Source organism: Trachypithecus francoisi, unplaced genomic scaffold, assembly GCF_009764315.1.
Source record: "Trachypithecus francoisi isolate TF-2019V2 unplaced genomic scaffold, Tfra_2.0 Lachesis_group10, whole genome shotgun sequence".
NCBI lineage: Eukaryota > Metazoa > Chordata > Mammalia > Primates > Cercopithecidae > Trachypithecus > Trachypithecus francoisi.
This window is the reverse complement of record NW_022681455.1, coordinates 102,157,776-102,180,837: the sequence shown is the minus strand read 5'-3', so window position 1 is coordinate 102,180,837 and position 23,062 is coordinate 102,157,776. Positions and strand designations below refer to the sequence as shown.

The window sequence follows — 23,062 nt, the reverse complement described above, 5'->3', positions numbered from 1 at the left end:
TATCTTCAGCTCTCTAGTCACAATATTAAAGATTTCAATATCTTGAAAACACTGTGTGCTTCACTTAAACTAGTGCTTTAAACTCTTTGGCCCAACTACTCTTTATATCAAATGTGTTAAGGAGCACACATTTATAAGTTCAAGTACAAAATGAATTAATCTCTGTTTTTTTCCAGTTTCTCAAATAGTTAGAGGCATGTATTCAATTCATAGAGATATGGTAGGGAATTTGCTTTTCTGATCATCCAAGCTTTCTAATGTCTGGATATTTACCTGCTATTAGATTGTTTTCTGAAACTGTTACAAGAAATTTCACGAAAGGCCTTGGCGTGTGTTTGTTTTGTTTTGTTTTGTTTTTTTCCTAAGTGGTTTATGTGCTGACAAAATGCATCTTTTATCCTTCTTCATAAATCCAAATAGATAAAATATTCTTTCCAGATCTATTGATATTTATAAAAGCTTTAAACTTTTCATTCAAACACAAGAGAAATTGTTTATTGGAATAGTTTTCACTCTAGTGGGTTAGTTAATGCAACATTCCTCAGATAAAATGAAAGTAATACTAGTCTTCATCCCTCATTCCCCAGTGCCTGGAGTGGAATAAACTTGTCTTTCCTCTGAGCATTAAGGGATCTGCAAAAGGTGCATGGGCTTTTTGAGTAAGAGCAAGCATGCTAATTAAGAGCAGAGGAAAAATCATCAAACACACCAGACCTTGGGCACTGTGATTGAATCTAGCATGGAACTTGGATTCTGTGATACTTGCATTCCTCTCTCATACCAAAAATGATAACTTTTTCATAATTAATTCATGGTTATGCTCTGCTCTGCTCTGCTGTGTTATGGTATGCTTTGCTCTGTTACCTTGAGGCTCAAAGTATGGAATTTAGATCTATAGAGTATAGTATTGGATAGCTTTTTAATCAAATACTATGCTCTTGTCCACCAGTGACCTTGTCCACTTCGCTTTTTGTTGTCTCTGATAAAGGTGTCATAACATGGAAAAACTTCCCTCTATATGCTTTTTTTCTCTTACCCTTGAGCTTTAATAAAAACGTCTTAGAGTCTATGTTCCCTTGTTTTTTGAGGTAATTTTAGTTAAGGTGACAAAGGCAGAGTGTAAAAAACCCGCTGAACTATGTTGTAATTTTTAGCCTCCAGCTGAGAAATCTTGAGCAATTCATTTTATCTTTCAAAAACTCTGTTCCTCATAAGTAAATGGGAATAAGAATGACTTTCTCTGACTCAGTAAATTATAAATATATATAATCAGATTTTCTTATTGCATTTATTTTCTAGAGATGCCATAAGAAATAATCCCACACTGGAAAGCGTAAAACAACAGATGCTTATTCTCTCAGAGTTTCTGGAGGCTGGAAATCTGAAATCCAGGTGTGGGCAAGGTCATGTTCTCCTCAAAAACTCTAGAGGAGAATCCATTCTTTGTCTCTCCCAGCTTCTGTTGGCTATAGTCATTCCTTGGCTGTGGCCACACCATGCCAGTCTCTGCCTCAGTTGACACATTGCCTCTTCCTCATCACTGTGTCAGATTACCCTCTGCCTCACTCTTAGGAGGGCAAATGTTGTTGGATTTAGGATGCACTGGGTAATTCCAGATGAACTTCTCATCTTAAAATTTTTAACTTACTTCCATGTAAGGACCCTTTTCCAAGTAAGGTGACATTCACAAATTCCAAGGATTAGGATTTAGATGTGTTATTCAAACCACTACACTAATGTTCTACCACCTACCATAATATACACAGAAACAGCACCAAAAGCAAAAGGATGGAGACAGTAAGCATTATCTTTCATGAACATAATTCCACTACACACTATCTTCATGTGATCTAAAATAATCTTTTATAGGAACAGTTTAAACTTTAAAAGAGTAAATTTAGCTTCTTAAACAAGTTTACAAGCTGCTTAAGTTTCATACATTACTTGATGACTCCTGGGTTTTGTAAAGTGAATAGCACAGCCTACTCTCTGTCCATTTTCATTCCAAAATGACAACCACGCAGATATTTACAGAACTTTACTGCTAGCTGGTTACAGTGCAGAAAGAGCCTGCAAAGTGATTTTCTGTGTTAAAATGTTCTAATTCATTTTGTGTATAATTGTAAATTGTTGACTAAACATTCAGTTTGGTGTTAGTCTAGGAACTTCCGTGAGAATCCACCATGATGTTGATTTTTTTCCCAAAGTCAAAGTGGACCTTGCTCCAACATTTTATGGCTAGATAGACCATATTATTAAGTATTAGAATATTTGGTAATGAGTCAACACTCAAAAAATTGATATTATTGACATCAGGTGGCATGACAGAAAATCTAATGAGAAAATGGAAAGCAGTCACAAATAAGCCAATGATCTAATTAGGTGGCTCAGAATATCCAATTGCTTGTGGCAGATTTAGTATGTTGGTACACTTTCAATTAATTATGGAGGAAGTTGTAATGGTACTGAAGGAGACTGGCTTCACAAAGACTTAGTTTTTATTAATTCATTACACTGCGACTGTTTCCAACAAGACTCGGTATTTAGAATAGAAAGATATAAATGAAGTGTGGATGTTATAATATTTGTTCATATTCCTAAATATTGGATACTACTGTATATATATTCTTCTAATATGCTGAAAATTTCTGGATTTGGTATTTTTATTGTTTTGCTGGGTTTTTATAAATAAACAACAGATACAACACAGTGATAAGAACTTAATTAAATCTCTTGTCCATACCTACTAAACACAGTGACATTTTTTTCTTTGTTTTGACCTTCTTACCGTTTTTATTTCATTTGACTTAACCAAGAAAATTTGAAATAAATTTGCAAGTCAAATGTCAGGCAACTTTTCTCAACAAGGCACAATATCTACTGATCTTCTCTTCATCTATTTATTTTGCCATAAATATTTGCCTGACAAGTGCCTTCATTAACTCTGCCTCCCTTTTTCTTTTTGTTTGCATCTAAAAGGACAACCAAAAGTCATAGCTCAATAATTTTAAATACATAGGATCTAGACCAAAGTAACATTTCCATATCAGGGCAACAGATGAAGTATGCTAAAAGAAAAAGAGAATTTGGATTTGCCTGTTTTATTTTATCTAAACAATAAACAATGTGGAAAGAACTTGAGATATTTAAATACTAACAGTAATAATAATGGCCAATCCTGTTTTATTAAAAATACAAAGAAAATAGAGTATTTCCCTCTTTTATCTGCAGGGGATATGTTCCAAATCCAGATTGGATACTTGAAACCACAGATAATACCAAACCATATATACACACACACACACACACACACACACACACACAGAGTATGTTCTATGTTTTTTCAACCTGAACGAAAATGATTGCCTAGTGACTAAAGGGCAGGGAGTATATACAGCATGGATGTGCTGGAAAAAAAGGATGATTTAAATCCCAAGTGGGACTGAGAGGGACAGAGAAAGATTTCATCATGCTACTGAGAATGGTGCACAATTTAAAATTTATGAATTGTTTATTTATGGCATTTTCCATTTCATAGTTTCAGACTGTGGCTGACCTTGAGTAACTGAAACAATGGAAAACAAAACTCTGATAAGGGAGGACTACTGTAACTGAAAGAAGTAAAAGAAAGGAAAGAGGCAAGGAAGGAAGGAGGGAAGGAAGGAAGGAAGGAAGGAGGAAGGAAGGAAGGAAGGAAGGAAAGCAGGCAGGCAGGCAAGAAATTCAGACTGTGGGATAAATTACACAGATAAAAGGGAGGAGTTATCCAGATAGGCACAGTCTATCTTTTGTTTGTTTGTTTTTTGTCTTTAAGTTCTGGGATACATGTGCAGAACGTTCAGGTTTGTTGCACAGGTATACATGTGCCATGGTGGTTTGCTGCACCCATCAACCCACCTTCTAGGTTTTAAGCCCTGTATGCATTAGGTATTCGTCCTAGTGCTCTCCCTCCCCCTGCCACCCACCCCCTGACAGGCTATGGTGTGTGATGTTCCCCTGCCTGTGTCCATGTGTTCTCATTGTTCAAATCCCACTTATAAGTGAGAACATGCAGTGTTTGGTTTTCTGTTCCTGTGTTAGTTTGCTCAGAAACTCATTCTTTTTTATGAACTCATTCTTTTTTATGGCTGCATAGTATTCCATGGAGTATATGTGCCACATTTTCTTTAAATAGACTTTTTAATTTTTCATGGACTATACATGTGGAGTATGCAAGGTAGTTTTCATTCTGAGTACTATTCTCTTTGCTTGTAGGTGGCTGAGCCCTTCTTTGAGCTCTTCTTTGTGTGCCCACAGAGAGAAACATCTAGCACAAGGTCTTTAGTGTCTCTTCTTATAAGGACATTATTCTTCTTGGATTAGAGCCTCACCATTATGACATTATTTAACCTTAATTACTTCTGTAGAGGCCCCATCTCCAAATGCAGGCACACTGAGGGTCATAGCTTCAACAGAAGAATTATTTACGTATTCAGTCCATAACAAATACTTCCTTGTTTGCTACAGGAAAAATGATATGTTATAAGGACATTCACGTTGTGTGAAAGAATATCCCTTGATTTCCATCTCCAAATGCTTCAAGGACAAAAATATCAAAAATCAAAGAAGAAATTTTTCCTCAACTAACTATAGGAGATAATTGTTCAATCTGTGTGCCCCTCTCTGAATATACGACTGACATATCCAATTTCAGTTCAGTAAAATAGAATTCTGGTATGCACCTCTTTAACATGATGGTGTTTTCAATATTTTAATAAAAGTTTGATTTTTTCCCCTCTCTAAGGCCTCTTTCTATCTGAACCTAAGCATCCTCAGTTTATTGCTCATGTTTCATGATATGAGTCATGCCCAGAGAAAGGCTCAGAAACCAACAATATTTCTCTTAAATTTTCATACACAACCCCAGGATATATATGCTTTCCAATAGCCTGAAATTGAACTCTCCCTCTCTCTGATTTATTTTAAACCACATATAACCCTTTACAACAAATAACATGAAGGGAAATAAATTTAAGCCCACAAAATATAGCTTATGATTACTTATTTATTTATTCAGCAAATATTTGCTGAAAACCTATTATGCATCTGCAATTGGTTATTTGTTACTTGGAAGCTTCTGAGTTTATTTCTGTACCTCTAATATCTATCTTATCTCCATTACTCTATCATTTCTTTGTAATAGTGTTTTGATAAAAATATAAAGAGTTTTGTAAGATCATGTAACTCATTTATCTGGAGATATTGGGGACAGTTTGTGAAGGAAATTATACAGAAAGAAGTGATAGTTGAGCATCGATATAAAGAACACATACATCTTCACAATTCAGATTATGGCTAAGGAGAGGTAGAGAGATTATCAAGCAGAACAAAGAGCAAATATGAAAGCCCTGAAGAGGGAAGATGTTTGACTCAGAAAAGGCTAGAATGTCTGGAACATACAGGGAAAGGTGAGTGGCAGCACATGAAGCTGGAGAATTAGACAGGGGCTAAACCATGCAGACCTTGGGGGAAGAAACTAAAATCTCTAATGTGTAATCAAGTGCAGAAATTCTAAATGTACTCTCTCTCTTTCTCGTTTCCCCCCTGCCAACACACACACACATACACACATATATAGATAGATAGATAGTTATACATGTTTATCTATTATTGAGAGTCTATATTGCATTCCATTTCTACTTGATATGTTTTTCCAGAATAATGTGCTTACTCAATTTTGTTTTTGTTCGGTAACAGAAATTCTTACAAGATCAGAGAGATGGATAGATAGGTAGTTAGGTATATAGACAGACAGATAGACAGATATTCATTGCTGTCTCATTTTCTAACTTTTAAAAATATTTCTCAGTTCTTATGAATCCATTAGCTGTTCAGTTCCTTAAAACTAAAATCATTCCAAATAGAAGTGGGTAAAACGGTGGTACCAATGTTATGAGAATTCCTGCTCTATGTCAAGTCCTGTGCTACAGACTGGGAGTAGAACTGTGACTAAGGCAAGTCTGCCTCAAGGGGCTTATATTTTAATGAAATAAAACATATACATTTTATTTAACAGTATCTATTTTTTGCTAAAATTTCACAAGAGTAATGCATCAACATTATAAGGGATTAGTTGTAAGATGACTGCCTTTAGCATGGTCTCATAACATTCAGTAAAAACCTAACAAATTACTTGAAAAACAAAATTATATAAAACTAAGAATAAAACTAAATATTTTTGTTCATAATCGATCTGTTGTCAGAATCTGAATAAAAGTTCATATATATTTACATAACTGTACTCTGCCACCTGAAACTAAGCAAACCTATGTCCTTGAAAAGAGTTCTTGTTCATTTGGTCTCTTCTTTACTATTTACTTGGCACATACCTTGTATTTCTCAGCCAAGGAGAAGGAAACTCAATTCTACTACCACTTTAGGAATACTGTCATTGGAGGCATGCCTGGTGCTCTTAGCTCACTTTAAGTCCCCATGAAGATCTTTTGTACAACAGTCAGTCATAAACAACTGGGTGTGGAGAATAGGGAAGCTCCTGGAAACGGAGTTTTTCTTTTTTCTTGGTATAATATTCATCTGTAAAGCATTCCAAAAGAATGAGGAAACAGGAAAATCTCTAACTGGGAGAAATAATGGGGACTATGAGTACATTTGCTTATTGGTATACAGTGGGGATTGGTTCCTGTGGATATCAAAATCCACAGGTGCACAAAGTCCTTGATATAAAATGGCATAGGATTTACACATACTCTATGTACATCCTCCCATATACTTCTCATCTCTAAATTACTTATAATACCTAATGCAATGTAGATACTATATAGAGATATATTTTATTGTGTTTTTAATTTGTATTATTTTAATTACTATATTGTTATTGTTTATATTGTTAAGTATTTTCTATCCACTGTTGGTTGAATCCACAGATGTGGAAACCATGGATACGGAAAGCTGACTGTATTTGAATACACCTATTGAGAATGTCAGAGAGCCAGGTGATAATGTGATGGTATGTTTCTATCTCAGTGTAACACAACTGTAGGAGACGGGACATCAACCTATCTGGTTGGATATTAGTTCATCCTAGAGAATTGCAATTGATACTAATCTGCCCATTTTTAAAATTGATCTTGTCAGCATATCCTTCTATCTTTTGGAAACTGTTGTTTTACCCTCAATTTCAAGTGATTTTTATTTTTTAATAATGTAGTATGTAACTATGGATTCAGTGATCATTTCCTCTCTTTTTTCATATATTTTTTACAAATTCTAGAAAAGTTTCTCCCTTTTATCTAACATCTCATTATTAGGACATACTCTTCTGTTTACTGTGCTCAAAAAGATAAAACAAATGCAATAAAAGCAATAAGCAGGAGCGGAAGCTATAAGTGGAGAGGGCAGGCTAAGATTCAGAGACAAGAAGATGATACACAATGGAAACATGAAAGACTGAAAAGAAAGTTGTTGAATAATGTAGGAGTAAAACTGAAGCCAAGTTTAGAGGTTGTGAGTAGCCAAAATACTATCACTTATATGACTGTTCTTTCCTTTTACACTAATGGACAGCAAATAAAACAAACAAACAAAAAACTGAAGTAAAACTAAAGTAAAAAATAAAAAAGGGGTGCATCTAAACAGATAAACAGACAATTAAAAAATCTTCCAATAAACACCATTGATTATCTTACCAATTGTTGAAAGTCAAAAGCCTTTTTCTTTTTTAAAAAAATTCACAAAGTAAAGGTGCCCACTGTAACTTCTTGTACTCAAAATTGTATTAGAAGTTCTCATTAGTGTACTAACATTTTTTAAAAATGAAGACAATAATACTTGAAAAGGAATGAATAAAATCCCTTATTTGCAGAGAATGTGTGACTATGTAGAAATACCCTCAATATGATCAGATATATTTTTCTATTCCCTATTTTACTAATTTGCTCTTTAAATCCTTACCATTTCCTTTCTTCTGATTGCTTTAGGCTTATTTTGCTCTTCCTTTTATATGGCCGATGGTAAAAATCTGGGCTATTGATTTGAGAGCTTTCTGCTCTTTTAATACAGACATTTAGAGCTATAAATTTCCCTCTAAGGACTCCCTTAGTTGCAACTCACACATTTTGATTTCATAGTATCTTTATTTACATTTGTTTCATAATTTTTTTAAAATTTCCATTTTGCTTTCTTCTTTGATCTATTGGCTATTTAAGAGTGCATTATTTAACTTCTACGTATCTGTGAGTTTCTCAAATTTCTTCCTATTATTGGTTTGTAACTTCATTCCATTGTGGTCAGACAACCTACTTTGGATTAGTTCTATCATTCTATCATGTATTGAGTGATTTGTTTTTCTAAGACCACCAGAGCGGGCACAAAAGAACCAGCGAGTAGGCAAGTGTAGGAGCAAAACTGCAAGTTTATTTTGGTCACCTAAGGTGTGGGGAAGAGGTCTGTCGGCCTCCGGCAAAGAAGGCCGACAGAGTCCTCCGTGGGGCTCTCCGACGGAGTTCCTGCAGTCCTGACATCCCGACAGCAGTGGAGGACTGAGGAAGGCTGCGCGTGGCGGGGGGCGGCTTTTCTAGGAGTGGGAGGGCAATAGGCGGGGCACCAGCGTGTCAGGGGGCGTTCCACAGGTGCAACCAGGTAAATCTTGGTCTCTTCGGATTGACGTCACCTGGCGCATGCCCAGTTCGTCTGCACCTTCCCGGGCGCCGGCTGCATTTTCGCGGGCGCGCGGGAAAAGTTGGGGGGATGAAGAACCCGGAAGTGCACCATCTTGCCTCCGTTCATCCAAACATTGAGGTTTGTTTTATGACCTGGCATATAGTTCACAGTGCAGAATGTTCCAAGTTCACTTGAGAAGAATATTTATTATACAGTTGTTGAGTGTTCCACAGTGTTAGGTATAGTTTGTATTGTTTTTCAAGTCTTCTACCTTCTACCTTGATTTCTGCCTCAATGTTTTATTTATTATTGAAAGTGAGGTATTAAAGTATGCAACTATTACTTTTTAATTTCTAGATATTTTATGCTCAAAAAATAGATATTTTATGCTGAAAAACATAATTGTTTTATACAATTGCTTTGTAGAACAGTTAAGATAAAAAAGAAGAAAAACTATGCATTTATACTGTCTTTTATAAGTAGATAATTATTGTCACTGATACTCTTTTTACTTTTAATGTGGATTTGAGTCACCATCTAGGGTCATTTGCTTTCAGTTTGAAGAAAACTTCCTTTAGTATTTCTTAGTAAGCATGCCTGCTGGTGACAAATTCACTCAGTTTTTTTGTACATCTGAGAATATCTTTATTTCATATACATATTTATTTTGAAAGATAGCTCTGCTGAATATGATTGCTGGTTGACAATTTTTTTCCTTGAGCATTTTGAATATGTTATCCCACGCCCGTCTGGCCTTCATTGTTTCTATGAAATTTTAGCTGTTAAGTGGAGTCAATTTTCTCTTGTTTTTAACATGTTCTACTTGGTTTTGGCTTTCCGTGTTTTCACTATGATATGTCTATTTATGAATATCTTTGTGTTATGTTCTTGGAGTCCCTTAAGCTTTCTGGATGTATAGACTATTTTTTTTTTAATTCAGGTTTTCAATGATATTTTTTTCGTTTCTTTCTCCTTCTCCTCCCTTAGTACACTCATTACATATTTGTTGGTGCACTTAATGGTGTTACACATTTTTTGAGACTCTGCTTATTTCTCTTTATTCTTTTCTCCTTTCTCTTCTTTAGTTTGTGTATTCTTTATTGTTCTATCTTTGAATTCACTTATCATTTCTTTTGCCAATTCAAGTCTACTGTTTTAGTCACTCTAGTTAATGCTTTATTGTCCCTCTCATGGGCTTTTTGTTTTTCCCAGCTGTTTTCTCCCATGGGTCATATTTTCTTCATTCTTTGCATGTCTCATAATCTTCTGTTGGAAATTAGGCATTTTAGATAATATAGCAAAACTGGGTACTATCTTCTGAAAGCTTATTTTATTCTCTTGTTTGTTTAATGACTGGCTGGATTGTTTTAGTGAAGTCTATTTCCCCCTCTGTAGTATTAAATCTCTGATGTTTCACCTCAGGGAATCTCAGCCATGGGTGTGTCCACAGTCACCTTAGAATTACAATTGTCTGGGCAGGGCTCTCCTTGATTGCCTTTTCCCCTGACCACGTCTAGCTGGTAAACTCCACTAATTACCAACAGGATTTCTGTATTGTTTGTAAGGCTGCTTTGGAACCTAAATTGCTCTAAGGACCAATCCATTCAAATTTGATCTCCTTCGAAAGAGTAGTTTCCTAGGTCAGACTTTCAGATTCATTCTGACCCAGGTGGACTCCGGAGGCTCCCTCTTTCCAAGATTCCCTGCTTTTCACTCCCCTGGGCAAAATCCCGAGCTATTGGCTCTGGAGCTGGGGTGAAGATCATGGCATGTTTTTCTGAGGAACAGCTATACCTTAGGACAGAGCATATGATGCCGAGGGAAAAATAGCCTCAAGATTTTTTGGCTTGCCTCTCCCAGTGACCAGTGGGCTAGGGAAAGGACTATTGAGGCTCCATATTCTCAGTGGCACAGTGCCCAGCTAGAGCCTCTCTCCCATGAGTGGGGACCAGGAGGAAGAAAAGAGTCCCTGCCTCTTGACCACACTGACTTAGAGCTTAGCTTGAACGGTAAGTAACTAGGAACAGAATGAGAATGTCTGACATCACACCTTTCCCCCAGAAAATAGTCCTACAAACTGCTCGCTGCAGGGAGAAGGACCCCTGTATTCTTGACTAAACCAGTTTGGAGTAAAGTTTCTACCTCACTGAGCTGAGACAAGGAAGGATGGGAGTGGGTTCTTGTTCATGCACTCTCAGAGTCTTACCATTCTTACCAAGCTCTAGTCGATTTTCTTAAATAAGTGTTTCTTTATTTGCTGCTTGCCTCCAGATCCATTTCCAGAATCTTTAAACGTTTTTCCATTTATAATTTTCACCAGTTTCACTGGAAAGCACATCTGTGGAGCTCCTTTTGCTATCATGCTGAAATGGAATTCTCTGATAAGATACGCTTTCATAAATAAAAAGAAAGTCTTAGAAGATTGTTGAAGCTAAAATCAATGTGTAAGACAGTTAAATTATCAGCAGCAGTGAGTTGAAAATATATTTTTAAAAAGGTAACTAAATTGTAAACAGGTTTACTATCACAAGAAACCATATACAGCAGCAAAAATAAATCTAACAAAAAGATGTGGACATTTTTGTAAGCTAAAAACGTTTTATTGACATATATTAAAGAACATAAATAAATCACTGTCTTAATGTAGAAAGCTGATGATAAAGATGTAATTATTTTGAAATTGGTTAATATTTAAATATAACTTCTACAGAATTTCTTATAGGAATTTTTATAAAACTTGATAATCTGATTCTATATTTTTCAGATAATAGCAAATGAACAATAATAGCCAAAATATCTTTAAAGAACACGGTGTGAAAAATGCTGTAACCCATATCAAGATTTATGATAAAGTTTTCATACATAAGAAACAGGGTATTCATTCATTCAGAGTTAGAGACCAGATTATTGAAACAGAAGAGAGATCTCTTAAAAGAATGAGGACGCATAAAAATTTCATTTGTGAGAAAATGAGCTTTGACGATCAGTAGGTAAGTGATAAGTTACTCCATAATTAACATTGGAAAAATCAGTTTTAGTATAGAAAACAATCAAATTAATACAACAACCTAAAAATAATTGTATATAATTAAGAAATTTTAAATAAGAATTTTTAAAATAAGGCTTGAAAACACTAATTATAAAAAATAAAATAAACTATATTAAATTCAAAAATTTAAATGAAAAGGCATGTGTTAAAGAAGTTAAAGAGTGTTAAAGAAGAAACCACAACTTTGTAGAAGATATTTACATTTAAGATTTAAAAAATTATTCCAAAATCATTAATTTGAGCTTTGTGAAGCTGCTAATATTCTATGGTTTTTGATGTGTAAAATAATGGCAATTTCATTTAGCCTAATGAAAGAACTCAAGTAAATTGAAAACAAATACAAATACCAATCCAAAAATAGGAAAAAAAAAAAAATGAGTAGATAAAAAAGGAATTGATGTTGCCTGGAACTGGCAGGTAAAATTTAGCAAGAATAACTCATAGACTTTCTTTACTCAGTCAACAATTTTCTGTGTGTAGAAAGGAGAGCAAGATAGGCAAATTCCAGGATTAGTAAAAATATATATATATATAAGTATGAATTTAGTGTTAGACCCACCAATGCTTTTCTCAGTAGTAAAAGAGATAGCTTTGTTCTGCAGCAAGCAATATTCCTGCTATAGTTTCTAAATTATTATGAGTCTGTTATAAAAGGAGAATATGGGAAGATTGTTTCTCATAGAAATAATGTCAACCACAAAAAGACAATAGCTTCATTTCAGTTTTATTAACTGTCTCTTGAAGAACAAATTCTATCTTTTGTTTTGAACTATCATGTATAAAACCATCCAGAAATATTCTTTGTACTAATTAGCTGTACTCAGACTTCTCATATACTTTCTGAAAATATAAAACAACTATATATTCTATATCTGTTTTGAAATAATGTTCCTCGCTCTTAGCTCACTGGTATTTCCGTCTAGATCATGACAATAAAGATTACTGGATCATTTGGTATATAACTGCTTAACTACATTAGAAATCTCTTTTTCTAAGTATGTTCAAATTACTATATAATGATGTACAACCAGAAGAAATTCAGAAAATAATTGTTAAATCAGAGTGCTTTTTCTATTTGACTGCTTATTAGAAAAGCATTATAGGCCTGTTTATATCTTAAACAAAGCAAAATTAAATATAACTATACATCTATTTTGGGGAATGACTATCAGTTTTTGGACATCCTAGTATAGTGCTGTATGGTACAGTAGTTTTATAAAACTTATTTGAAGTCATCTGAATGGAATATCTCACTTAGTTGAGTATTTTGGAAACCAATAGGATACTGATGCTCAGAAGTTGGATGGCAGTGGTTTGGAATCATTACCATTAAATGCAATGATTAGGTAGCCCAGTGTTCTGGGGCCTCTAATTTGCCAATATTTGAAAAAAAAAAAAAAAACCCAAATAATTATTTTGCCCAAATAACACTATGCACAGTAACCAAACTTGTGTTTATTTACTTTTGGCTATAATATCACTTAGAGTTAATCAACATTTCCATTTTGAGTAAATGTATATCTTTCAGTAATCAACATGAGAAAGCACATTAACAATTATTATATACAATGTGACTGCAATTTATGAATGAGGATGAATGATAACAAAATATTTCAACTTGGGGGTGAAAGTTTGAGAACAGTGTGTCTAACATGGGAGCAGCCACTTCTCACTGACCAGTTTTACTTTGAACTGAAGTATATTCTTAAGTATTGCTTAACTGTTGCTTCAGACAACCAGTGTATACCTCCATATAATTAACTGACACATGCAAAATGGAGCACAAGTTTTATGACTTCTCATTTTGTTCTTACTATGTAACCACTATAGGTCTTCTCTACAGAGTTTTAATGTATGGCGCATATCTCCTCCGGGTAGTAAATAGGGCTTTTGCTGTATCTTAGTGTGAGTGCTCTAGGCCATGAGTGACTCTCTTTTTAGGTACCTGTGGGCAATCAACAAAGTGCATTGTTTTGCAACTATTGTTATACAGTCCAACTTTTAATACAGAGCTTCTCAAACTTGTGTTTCAAATATGATGACATTTTATCCAATCAAATTTGCTTAACCTATTATCATTCTAAATAAATGATTTATTTTATTATCAGGCTAAATAAAGAAAATCAAACTTATGTATGGTATACGGAGACGAGATAAATATATGTCTTCGGAAGGGACACTTAAGATTATTTTTGTAGAAGAAATGTTTTGCATTTTTAAGGTGATGATGGTAAAACTCCCTTGGTCCCTTCGAGGTCCCATTCATTCAACCTGTTACGGTTGTCCTGGTCCATGCAGATTGAAAAAGTGCGGGCCAGGCGCGGTGGCTCACGCCTGTAATACCAACACTTTGGGAGGCCGAGGCGGGTGGATCACGAGGTCAGGAGATCTAGAACATCCTGGCTAACACGGTGAAACCCCGTCTCTACTAAAAATACAAAAAATTAGCCAGGTGAGGTGGCGGGCGCCTGTAGTCCCAGCTGCTCGGGAGACTGAGGCGGGAGAATGGCGTGAATCCGGGAGGCGGAGCTTGCAGTGAGCCGAGATCGCGCCTCCGTCTCAAATAAAATAAAATAAAATAAAATAAAATAAAAAAATGAGTCGGGGAGAAAGCCTGAGCAGTCCACTGAAGTTGGGATTGTCTTGAGGTTTGCAAAGGGTTCATGAACTAGAAAAAAAAGTGTTATTTGGGCAGTCATTTTGAAATGATGCAACTTACTGTAATTTTTACTTTTTCCAGATAATTCCCTAAGTATTTTGGCAAAGCATAATGGATTCAACCGCCAGAAGCAAGAAGTCTATCTTTTACCAATCATAATCAGTGATAGTGGAAACCCTCCACTGAGCAGCACCAGCACCCTGACCATCCGGGTCTGTGGCTGCAGCAATGACGGTGTCGTCCAGTCTTGTAATGTTGAAGCTTATGTCCTTCCAATTGGACTCAGTATGGGCGCCTTAATTGCCATATTAGCATGCATCATTTTGCTGTTAGGTACGTATTTCCTTCATAGCCTACTGGTCACCCTTTTTCTGGTTCATAAATGACTGTAAATAAGGACAGAAAACTCTCATCTATACAGGCAACAGCATTCCCTTGGGGAAAAGGTACTTCCCTTCCTTCTCCACGTTTTGAGATCTCTAAGAAGAAGTGAAGAGAAAAAGGGTTGTGATAGTAAATGTCCAATTGAAGAGGACTTTCTGTGCCTTTTTCAATTCCATCACCAGTAAACTGATGAACAAGGCATAATGGTGGTGGCAGTGGGGAAGGGCTTTTATGTCGTTACAACACCATCTATTACATAAGAAGAACTCTGGGTGTGAGGCATACCAGTTCGCTGCAACAGCAGGCTCTACTATGCCCACAATAGTGTTTCATTATAGATTGGGTTGCCAAGTCCATTGGATCCCAAATTTGGTCATATGAAAAGAAAGCAAATAAGCAAACTAAAAATAAGTTTTCTTCAAATCACCATTGCTTTTCTCTGATATTTTCCTTGATATAAACATCAATTTAAAATGACGATTGCAAGTTAAGATTCTATAACCTTTTAATTAAAAAATCCAATTATAAAATGAGATTAGACAATAGGAAAATAGAAAAACAAGAGAGTCCTATCTTATCCTACCCTTGAAGAACAAAACACTTTAAAGACGGTGTCAGTTACTGTCTTTCTTGTTCCATCTGTCTTGCTCACCCAGTGCCTTGGATTTAAGCATCACTTTGCTGACATATTTTGCTCCGTTAACCCACATTTGATTTGGCTGATCTGGCTAGTTGGGTATGTTTTCCTTGCCCTTTCTTCACATTCAGGTTTCTCTTCCCAGCTAGAGGCATTCCAGCCCTCCCACAAGACAAGTTGCCCGTGCAAATTTGACATTCACTTTTTTAATAAAAGAACATAATTTGACTGGAGAATGCCTTGAAAAACTGTGAAAGCCCAAGGACCTAGTTTGCTCCTTTTTTTAATAGAAGGGAGCTTTGGAACCAAAGGATGTTAAAGGACTTGCTTGAGACATACATCAAGCTTGTCATACTTTCATAGTCATACTTTCACTAGTCATACTTTCAGTGCTATTTTCTATTTTGTGCCACTCACTCTAATGATCAAAACAGTATAAAATGTAACTTTCACCATGAATGGATGCATGCCAATTGTTTTAACCCAGCTCTATCAGCGTATAATAAACCAATAATCTGAAACAGTATTTACTCAAAATTTAATGTTCATCATTCAGAAAGATGTTTAGCTTAATTCTCCAGTAAATATTATTAAAGGTGTATGTTCACACAATTTTGTAAAAATACCCCTCTCTCCTAACATATATAGTGTGTTGCTTGTGAAATTATATGCTTGTTTGGCTGACTGTTATTTAATATTTTTCCTCTAGTCATCGTGGTGCTGTTTGTAACTCTACGGCGGCATAAAAACGAGCCATTAATTATCAAAGATGACGAAGACGTTCGAGAAAACATCATTCGCTACGATGATGAAGGAGGAGGGGAGGAGGACACAGAGGCTTTTGACATTGCAACTTTACAAAATCCAGATGGAATTAATGGATTTTTACCCCGTAAGGATATTAAACCAGATTTGCAGTTTATGCCAAGGCAAGGGCTTGCTCCAGTTCCAAATGGTGTTGATGTCGATGAATTTATAAATGTAAGGCTGCATGAGGCAGATAATGATCCCACGGCCCCGCCATATGACTCCATTCAGATATATGGCTATGAAGGCCGAGGGTCAGTGGCTGGCTCCCTCAGCTCCTTGGAGTCCACCACATCAGACTCAGACCAGAATTTTGACTACCTCAGTGACTGGGGTCCCCGCTTTAAGAGACTGGGCGAACTCTACTCTGTTGGTGAAAGTGACAAAGAAACTTGACAGTGGATTATAAATAAATCACTGGAACTGAGCATTCTGTAATATTCTAGGGTCACTCCCCTTAGATACAACCAATGTGGCTATTTGTTTTAGAGGCAAGTTTAGCACCAGTCATCTATAAACTCAACCACATTTTAATGTTGAACCAAAAAAGATAATAAAATAAAAAAGTATATGTTAGGAGGTTATAAATCTTGTGGAGTGTGAATTAAGTATGTGGAGTGTCTAGAAGTCCTTGGATATTTGATATTTACCTGACCACCACAGACAAAGATTGGGATCCTGGCTAATCCTTAGAGAAATGGTTTAAATAGAGGAAAAAAATCAAAATTAAAAGGTGCTTTCTTAGAAAAAAAAAAAAATGGACCTGCAAGGAATCTGCTGCTGATATGTGTCTTCTGCAAGGATTTTTATGAATGCAAATGGTTTTTTTCCCCTTCACCAAAAAGGATCCCGCCACAAATGATAAAGCAATACTTGGTCTGCTGTACATTATAACTTTATGGAGTTTTGAGAGGCCTCCTAGATTATACGGTACGGTGACCACACATTGTACATAATTGTTAGCCCCACTCACCAGAGACTGAATAGCATCTTTAAATATTGTGTCGAGCCTTAAAATATTCACGTTCGTAATCCATTCCAGGGTGGGGCATGCCAATTCAGTGGTGGGAGGAGAGAAATCCCATTCAAACATGCTTGTTTTCTAGAAGCAGGATTCCTCGTTCCCTCCGCTTCATCTTCTTCCACAAGGACACAAAGATAAACTGTATTACACAGTGGACTACATAAGAGACAGATGGTTTTATTGCTAGCGCGTGAATTTATTTGTTTAATCCTCGAAATAAATATTTTATTGATGTCCATTCATGCTTTTATTTATTAAGGTTGGTAATCTATAGATTAAGGGGATATATGGGGAAAAAAACTAAATTATATCCATTATAATCCTTTAGATTGTTTTATATAAATATATATACAATGAATGTTTAATACATGTACGTTTTGATGAGATGAGTATGGCAGGCAATATTATCGCAAGGAGAGCTGTTAGTCTCTTTAGAGTAGAAAGTGTTCTTGTAACTGGTGATGGCAGGAACAGCGTTTTCCCAGAGAAACTTTTGGACTGTTTTCTATTTTGTTCATAATCCTAGTATTTGGTGTTTTTACTACAAGCACAAACATCCTAAAGTATATTGATTCCTGTGAATATTTAAACTCTAGACTTTTAGATACCTACATAATGCCCTGCCCAATAAACATGCTTCAAGTTACCCCCCCACAGTTTTAGAGCAGGAACTGATTTGTACATAATTTCACTGCTTATGTTTTTAGCACTCCTATCCCTGATCTTCATGGTGATGCACAGAATGTCTTAGACTCCAAAAAGGAACAGCACTAGAAGATGTGAGCATATTTAATTTGTAATGCAAACCTGCCATTTAGGAGTAGAAAATGTATGATAAAACTCAAGTATTACATGCAGATCATTTTAATTTTCTACTTTGCTTTAATGCAATATTGTTTATTTACTCCATGTATTGTATTCAGAGAAACTCCTGTATTGTTTCCTACTTTGTGAAATATATTTTTATAAATACCTTTGTTGTCATTAATTTTTTTTCAATCAGTGGAAGATCTATTAACAGAATCATCAACTCTAAAATTCTAGAATACTCAACTAAACCATCCCAAGGGTCACTTTTGTTTGTAAGAGTCTTTATCATAAAAAAACAGAGAAGAGAAATGGCTTGCCAGTGATCATACACCAAGATGCCAGCAGGGACATAAAAGGAACACGGAACGCCTAAAGGCTAGTCCACCTGTGTCACTTGGGTCCTTCTGGAAGCAGACACATTGAGCAGGGAAAACCTGCAGACAAGTTTGCGGACCTAAAACTTGTAACAATAAAGGGATTGGGAGCAGGATTTGGCAAGAGAGTCTTAGACTGCAGTGCAGACCTGGCAAAATCTCTGCTAGCCTGACAGGGGGTTCTAGAGTGAAAACATATCCATTAAAGCAGTCAGGCTGTGGTCCTCTGTCATCTCAGTCACTGGTGTGGGCCTGCTAAGAAGAGAATGGTTTTTGACTCAAAAACTGAAGGCACCAACTCCTAGAGGCTACCTCCACAGTGACAGAAACAACATGTTTAAATACTGTACTAACAATTTATAACTATCCAGTGGCTTAATCAAGCTTTTATTGAGTTTCTGCTGAGAATAAGTCATCTTTTCTATGTAGTATTATGACTAGTGAATACTTTTTCTTGAGGTCGAAAGGATGGTCCAACATGACCTTAAAATATACTAGGACTTGGCACAGTGTTAAAAGAAGTGCTTGGTGAATGTAAATTATTATTAGTAGTTTCAATAATAATCAATAGTAATATTGTAACTATCTTACACCTTCCAAACCGAGGAGAGATTATTATTATGTTTTATGTATCTCTTGAACATCAGACTCATTTCTAGCATACGTTGACGTGCCCAAAGATTATAGACACATAAATATGTCTAACAGAAAAATTACAGTGTTTTTTAAGGAGAATAAAATCTATATCCTCAGATATTGATAATCAACCAGGATAATCTTCATACAGTGGTTTCTGTGAGAGGGAGATAATGTCTGGTGTACCAGTTGACCAGACATTGCCTCAATATTCTCTTTGCCTAGGAGACAGAATGAAAGCATGAATCTCTTGCTGACTTTCTTTGCCACCACAGTGTCAGCATTTTGCGTTTAAAAGCCTATTTCAGGTCTTGTAACATAGAATAAAGTGACTAATACCTTGATCCTAATAAGATTGACCTATACTTTTAGAGTGTCGTGAATTAAATTAAAAATCTCATGAACTCTCTCTCTCTCTTTCTCTCTCTCCTGCTCTCTCTCTCTCTTTCTCATACACACATACACACACATACACACACACACACACACACACCCCAAACAGACAAAAAACACATTTTACTTGAGGTTTTACTTTAGCAATAGACTTGCCAGGACTTTCTCAACCAAAAGAGATCAATAAGGTTCCTAACATTTTCTACGATTTAAGTTTCCCATGCTCAACTTCTTAAATAACACATTTTAAAAACTTTATTGAAATGACTATTTTTTTTAAAGCTCTGTGCATTGTTGTCTGTTTCATCAACATTGGCATAGCAGAGACAAGAGTACTCTCTGCTAAATGGAGAAGAATGGTTAAGTTGGAGCCAAGTGAGACAAAGTTACCTCCCTCCACCTGCCTCACAATTCAAGGTTCCCACCTAGGGAACTGATGCATCCCTGGGTGACTGGACACAACATGGGATCAATTCAGCCTCTACTCTGTCTATGATTTGATCAAATCATATTAGCAAAATGTCTCTTAAACATCCATATATGAATATTAAAGAGTATTAAGGGGGGTATTTCTTACAATATTTTTATGAGTATAGTTATAAGTTTCTAAATACAATAAGTTTGTAATACGATGATTAAAATATGCTATTTTTAAATTCATGTGTTAACCTTGCCACACAGAATTATGACTTCTAGGGTGTAAACTTTAAAGTGAAACTGTTTTGAAAAAAATCTGCAGTTAAGTGTATGTGTATATATAGAAGAAAAGGAAACTTAGATTTACTGGTATCACCAGTGAGGCAAGAACGCTTAGAAAGATACAAATGTGTCTTTGGGAGAGTTTGCTTAATCAGATGCTTAAAGTAAGACAAGTCTCTGCATGAGACTTAGAAATCTCCTAGGAGCAGGCAGATTCCACACTGAGACTCAACAGAGTTCTGGGCTATGCTGTATTTTGGAAAAGGAAAAGCGGGTGCTGAGAGCTAAGTAGCCAATTACTCTTTATAGCCACATAAGGACTGAAGGCAAGTAGGCCCTTCCAACAAGTTGTATTATGCGATCACTGGCTTTGCAGGGAATCTCACGAATGTATAACCTTCTGATTGCCTTTTTGATTGAAAGTTCCATCTGAGATCAGGGCAGTGTAACCAGTAATAAGATTTCAAAAAATCCCATCACTGGCACTGTCGGAAAGGCTGAGCATGACTGAAATCCTATCATTGTCAGTCAAAAAGATAAGGTAACAGCGGGCATCACTATAAAAGCTTTATAAATGCACAACTTAAGCATGAATATCAACATTAAAACAAATATATATATCATTATGCATATTTATAAATATATTCATGAATATAAATATGCACACATATACACAATTAAGTTACTGGGTATAATTTATAGTTTTAATTTTTCATCTCATAATCTCATGCATTGCTAAAAAATTGAAATTGTGGCTCTCTTTTTTCATGAATATAACCTTGAATTTGAAAGAAATTAAATTGAGGGTAAAGGGTTTAAAAGCAGGTTTTTATTTGTGAACAGAATAACGGCTCATAATACCTGGGCTTAGAATTAAATATGTCACATTGTGAGGCTGTACTTAGACTTTTTAAATGTCATTGTATTTTTTTGTGGAGAAAATAAGTGTAGAATATATTATGCAGGAAATACTTTTCTATACTTTTTTCGATTTCAATACTGTTTTATTTGCTATAAAAAGTGTCTTTGCACTGTTACTCAGTTAGCCAAACAGTGTTGAATGTATTTTTTGTCCTTGTAATTATTGCTTCTTATGATAATTGTAGAAGAGCATGTCTTTATGATCTATCGTTTAAAAATACATTTATTATCATTGTATTTTTAGTCAACATAAATTTATGGATTACATGGTATACTGTTGATATTGAAGATATTCTAGTCCTAGTATTTTGAGCACAGACCTAGTGTTATGGAGGACATAAAATTTAAAAATTTCCTGACTTGATGGGCTATCTGAGGAACAAGTTTTGTCTGCCACATTTATTGAGTATCTCTCAGTACAGAAATTAAGCTACATGGTTGATACAGAAATATTAAATACAGCAGCATTCTCAAAGTTATTTTCTTTGTTTATAAAATGTACCTAATCAATCTCATAAGAACTAATTGTTGAATTTTTTTTTTGCCTATGGATAAATACTATTTGAGTCTGGGTTTAAGTTTGGTTGGTCTGACACTAACACCCCTTAACTTTCAACTAAACAGTTCTTTCTGTAAATATAATATGAGACTTTTGATGATAAGAAATAGAAACTAAGTTATATATAGTGGTATGGAAGTACTGAGGAGGAAGTAAGGGACCCCATATGGGAAGACGCAAGAAGGCGTCAGGGTGAAATTTTCCAAAAAGATGGGAACTCAAGAATGGGTGCAACAGAAATCACAGTTTTTCCAAATACTAAAAGGGAAAATTATAAAAAGCACCAATGGCACATTTTTGGACATTCAGAAAGATCCAGAAGTTAGGTGCTCATAGGACTCTCTAGATTTGCCCAATTGTAGTGTTTTATGGATAGGAAAAATGAGGTTCAGAAACATTATAAGGAATTTTCAGGGATAAATTACACATCAAATATGTGAGAGAAACAGAAATTACGTGCTGGTATTTGGGGACATCTCCTGAGTTGTAATGTTGTAAGTGATTTTGTATGTATTCTCCTCCTTCCTTTATGTGTGGAAGTTGCACCTAGGTCTCAAGGTTAGTAGGCATTTGCTGGAGAAAATAGTGCCTTTCTGTAGTATTTCCCCAATCTGAGTTACCTGCCACCATCTAATTCACATCTTGAATGCAAGTATTATTTCTTGCAAGTATCCCTACTAATAGATAATAGATATTTCTATTATTATCCACAGATTACAGAAGAGGGTTGCTAGGAGGAATGTCACAAGATGCTGTCTGAAGAGAAAGACTGTGGAAAACCATGGCTTCAATGAACTCAGAGGTCAGGACCAGAAAAGGAAATGAGAGGTCACCAAAGCCAAATGTTAATTTCTTGGGATTTCTTCTGTACATGCAAAGAACTCCAGGCCATCCTATGATTCCTCACAAATAAGAGGAAGATTTTAACAATTATGCTGTAAGACGGAACATGACAATTTAGGAGTCATTGGGATCACCCTCCCCCTTTCCAATACTGTTCTGCTTTGACTACAAATATGTCTAATGGTTTTCTAAATTTTCTTAACCTCTAAAGTTTGAGAGCTATGTCATCTTTGTCAAGTCTGATTGTTGAGTATATGAATGGATGTTTTTGGCTCAATGTTAGAGCCAAAATTTATAAATAATAATTATTTATAAATAATGATATTGCAAATAAACTTTTAAAAAGACATTTAAACATAAAAATTCTTTTCTATAAAATACATACTAGGTACTAGGCTAGTAACAGAAAAAGGATATACCCAACACAATTCTCTTGCCTTTCAAGACATGGAGTTAAACTGGATAAATTATAAAAGCAAATAAATGATAAAACATTTGATTTGGCTATCCTGTGGAAGAACTAAGCAGACAGTGTTTTTAAAGCACAGAGAAAGAATATTTATCTAAGTCTGCAAAGGCAAGATATCTTTCTTGAGGCTGTGTTAGAAT

At 35.4% G+C, this 23,062-nt stretch overlaps 1 protein-coding gene across 1 annotated transcript in view; it reads left to right on the top strand.

Moving 5' to 3' along the window:
- CDH8 (cadherin 8) overlaps nucleotides 1-17,511 on the top strand; it is a 253,081-nt gene extending 235,570 nt beyond the window's left edge. The window contains exons 10-11 of the mRNA XM_033219852.1: nucleotides 14,448-14,699; nucleotides 16,097-17,511. Coding sequence (XP_033075743.1) covers nucleotides 14,448-14,699; nucleotides 16,097-16,590 — 746 coding nt within the window. The 3' untranslated portion in view covers nucleotides 16,591-17,511. The remainder of the gene's footprint in view (nucleotides 1-14,447; nucleotides 14,700-16,096) is intronic.
- Nucleotides 17,512-23,062: the final 5,551 nt, after the last annotated feature.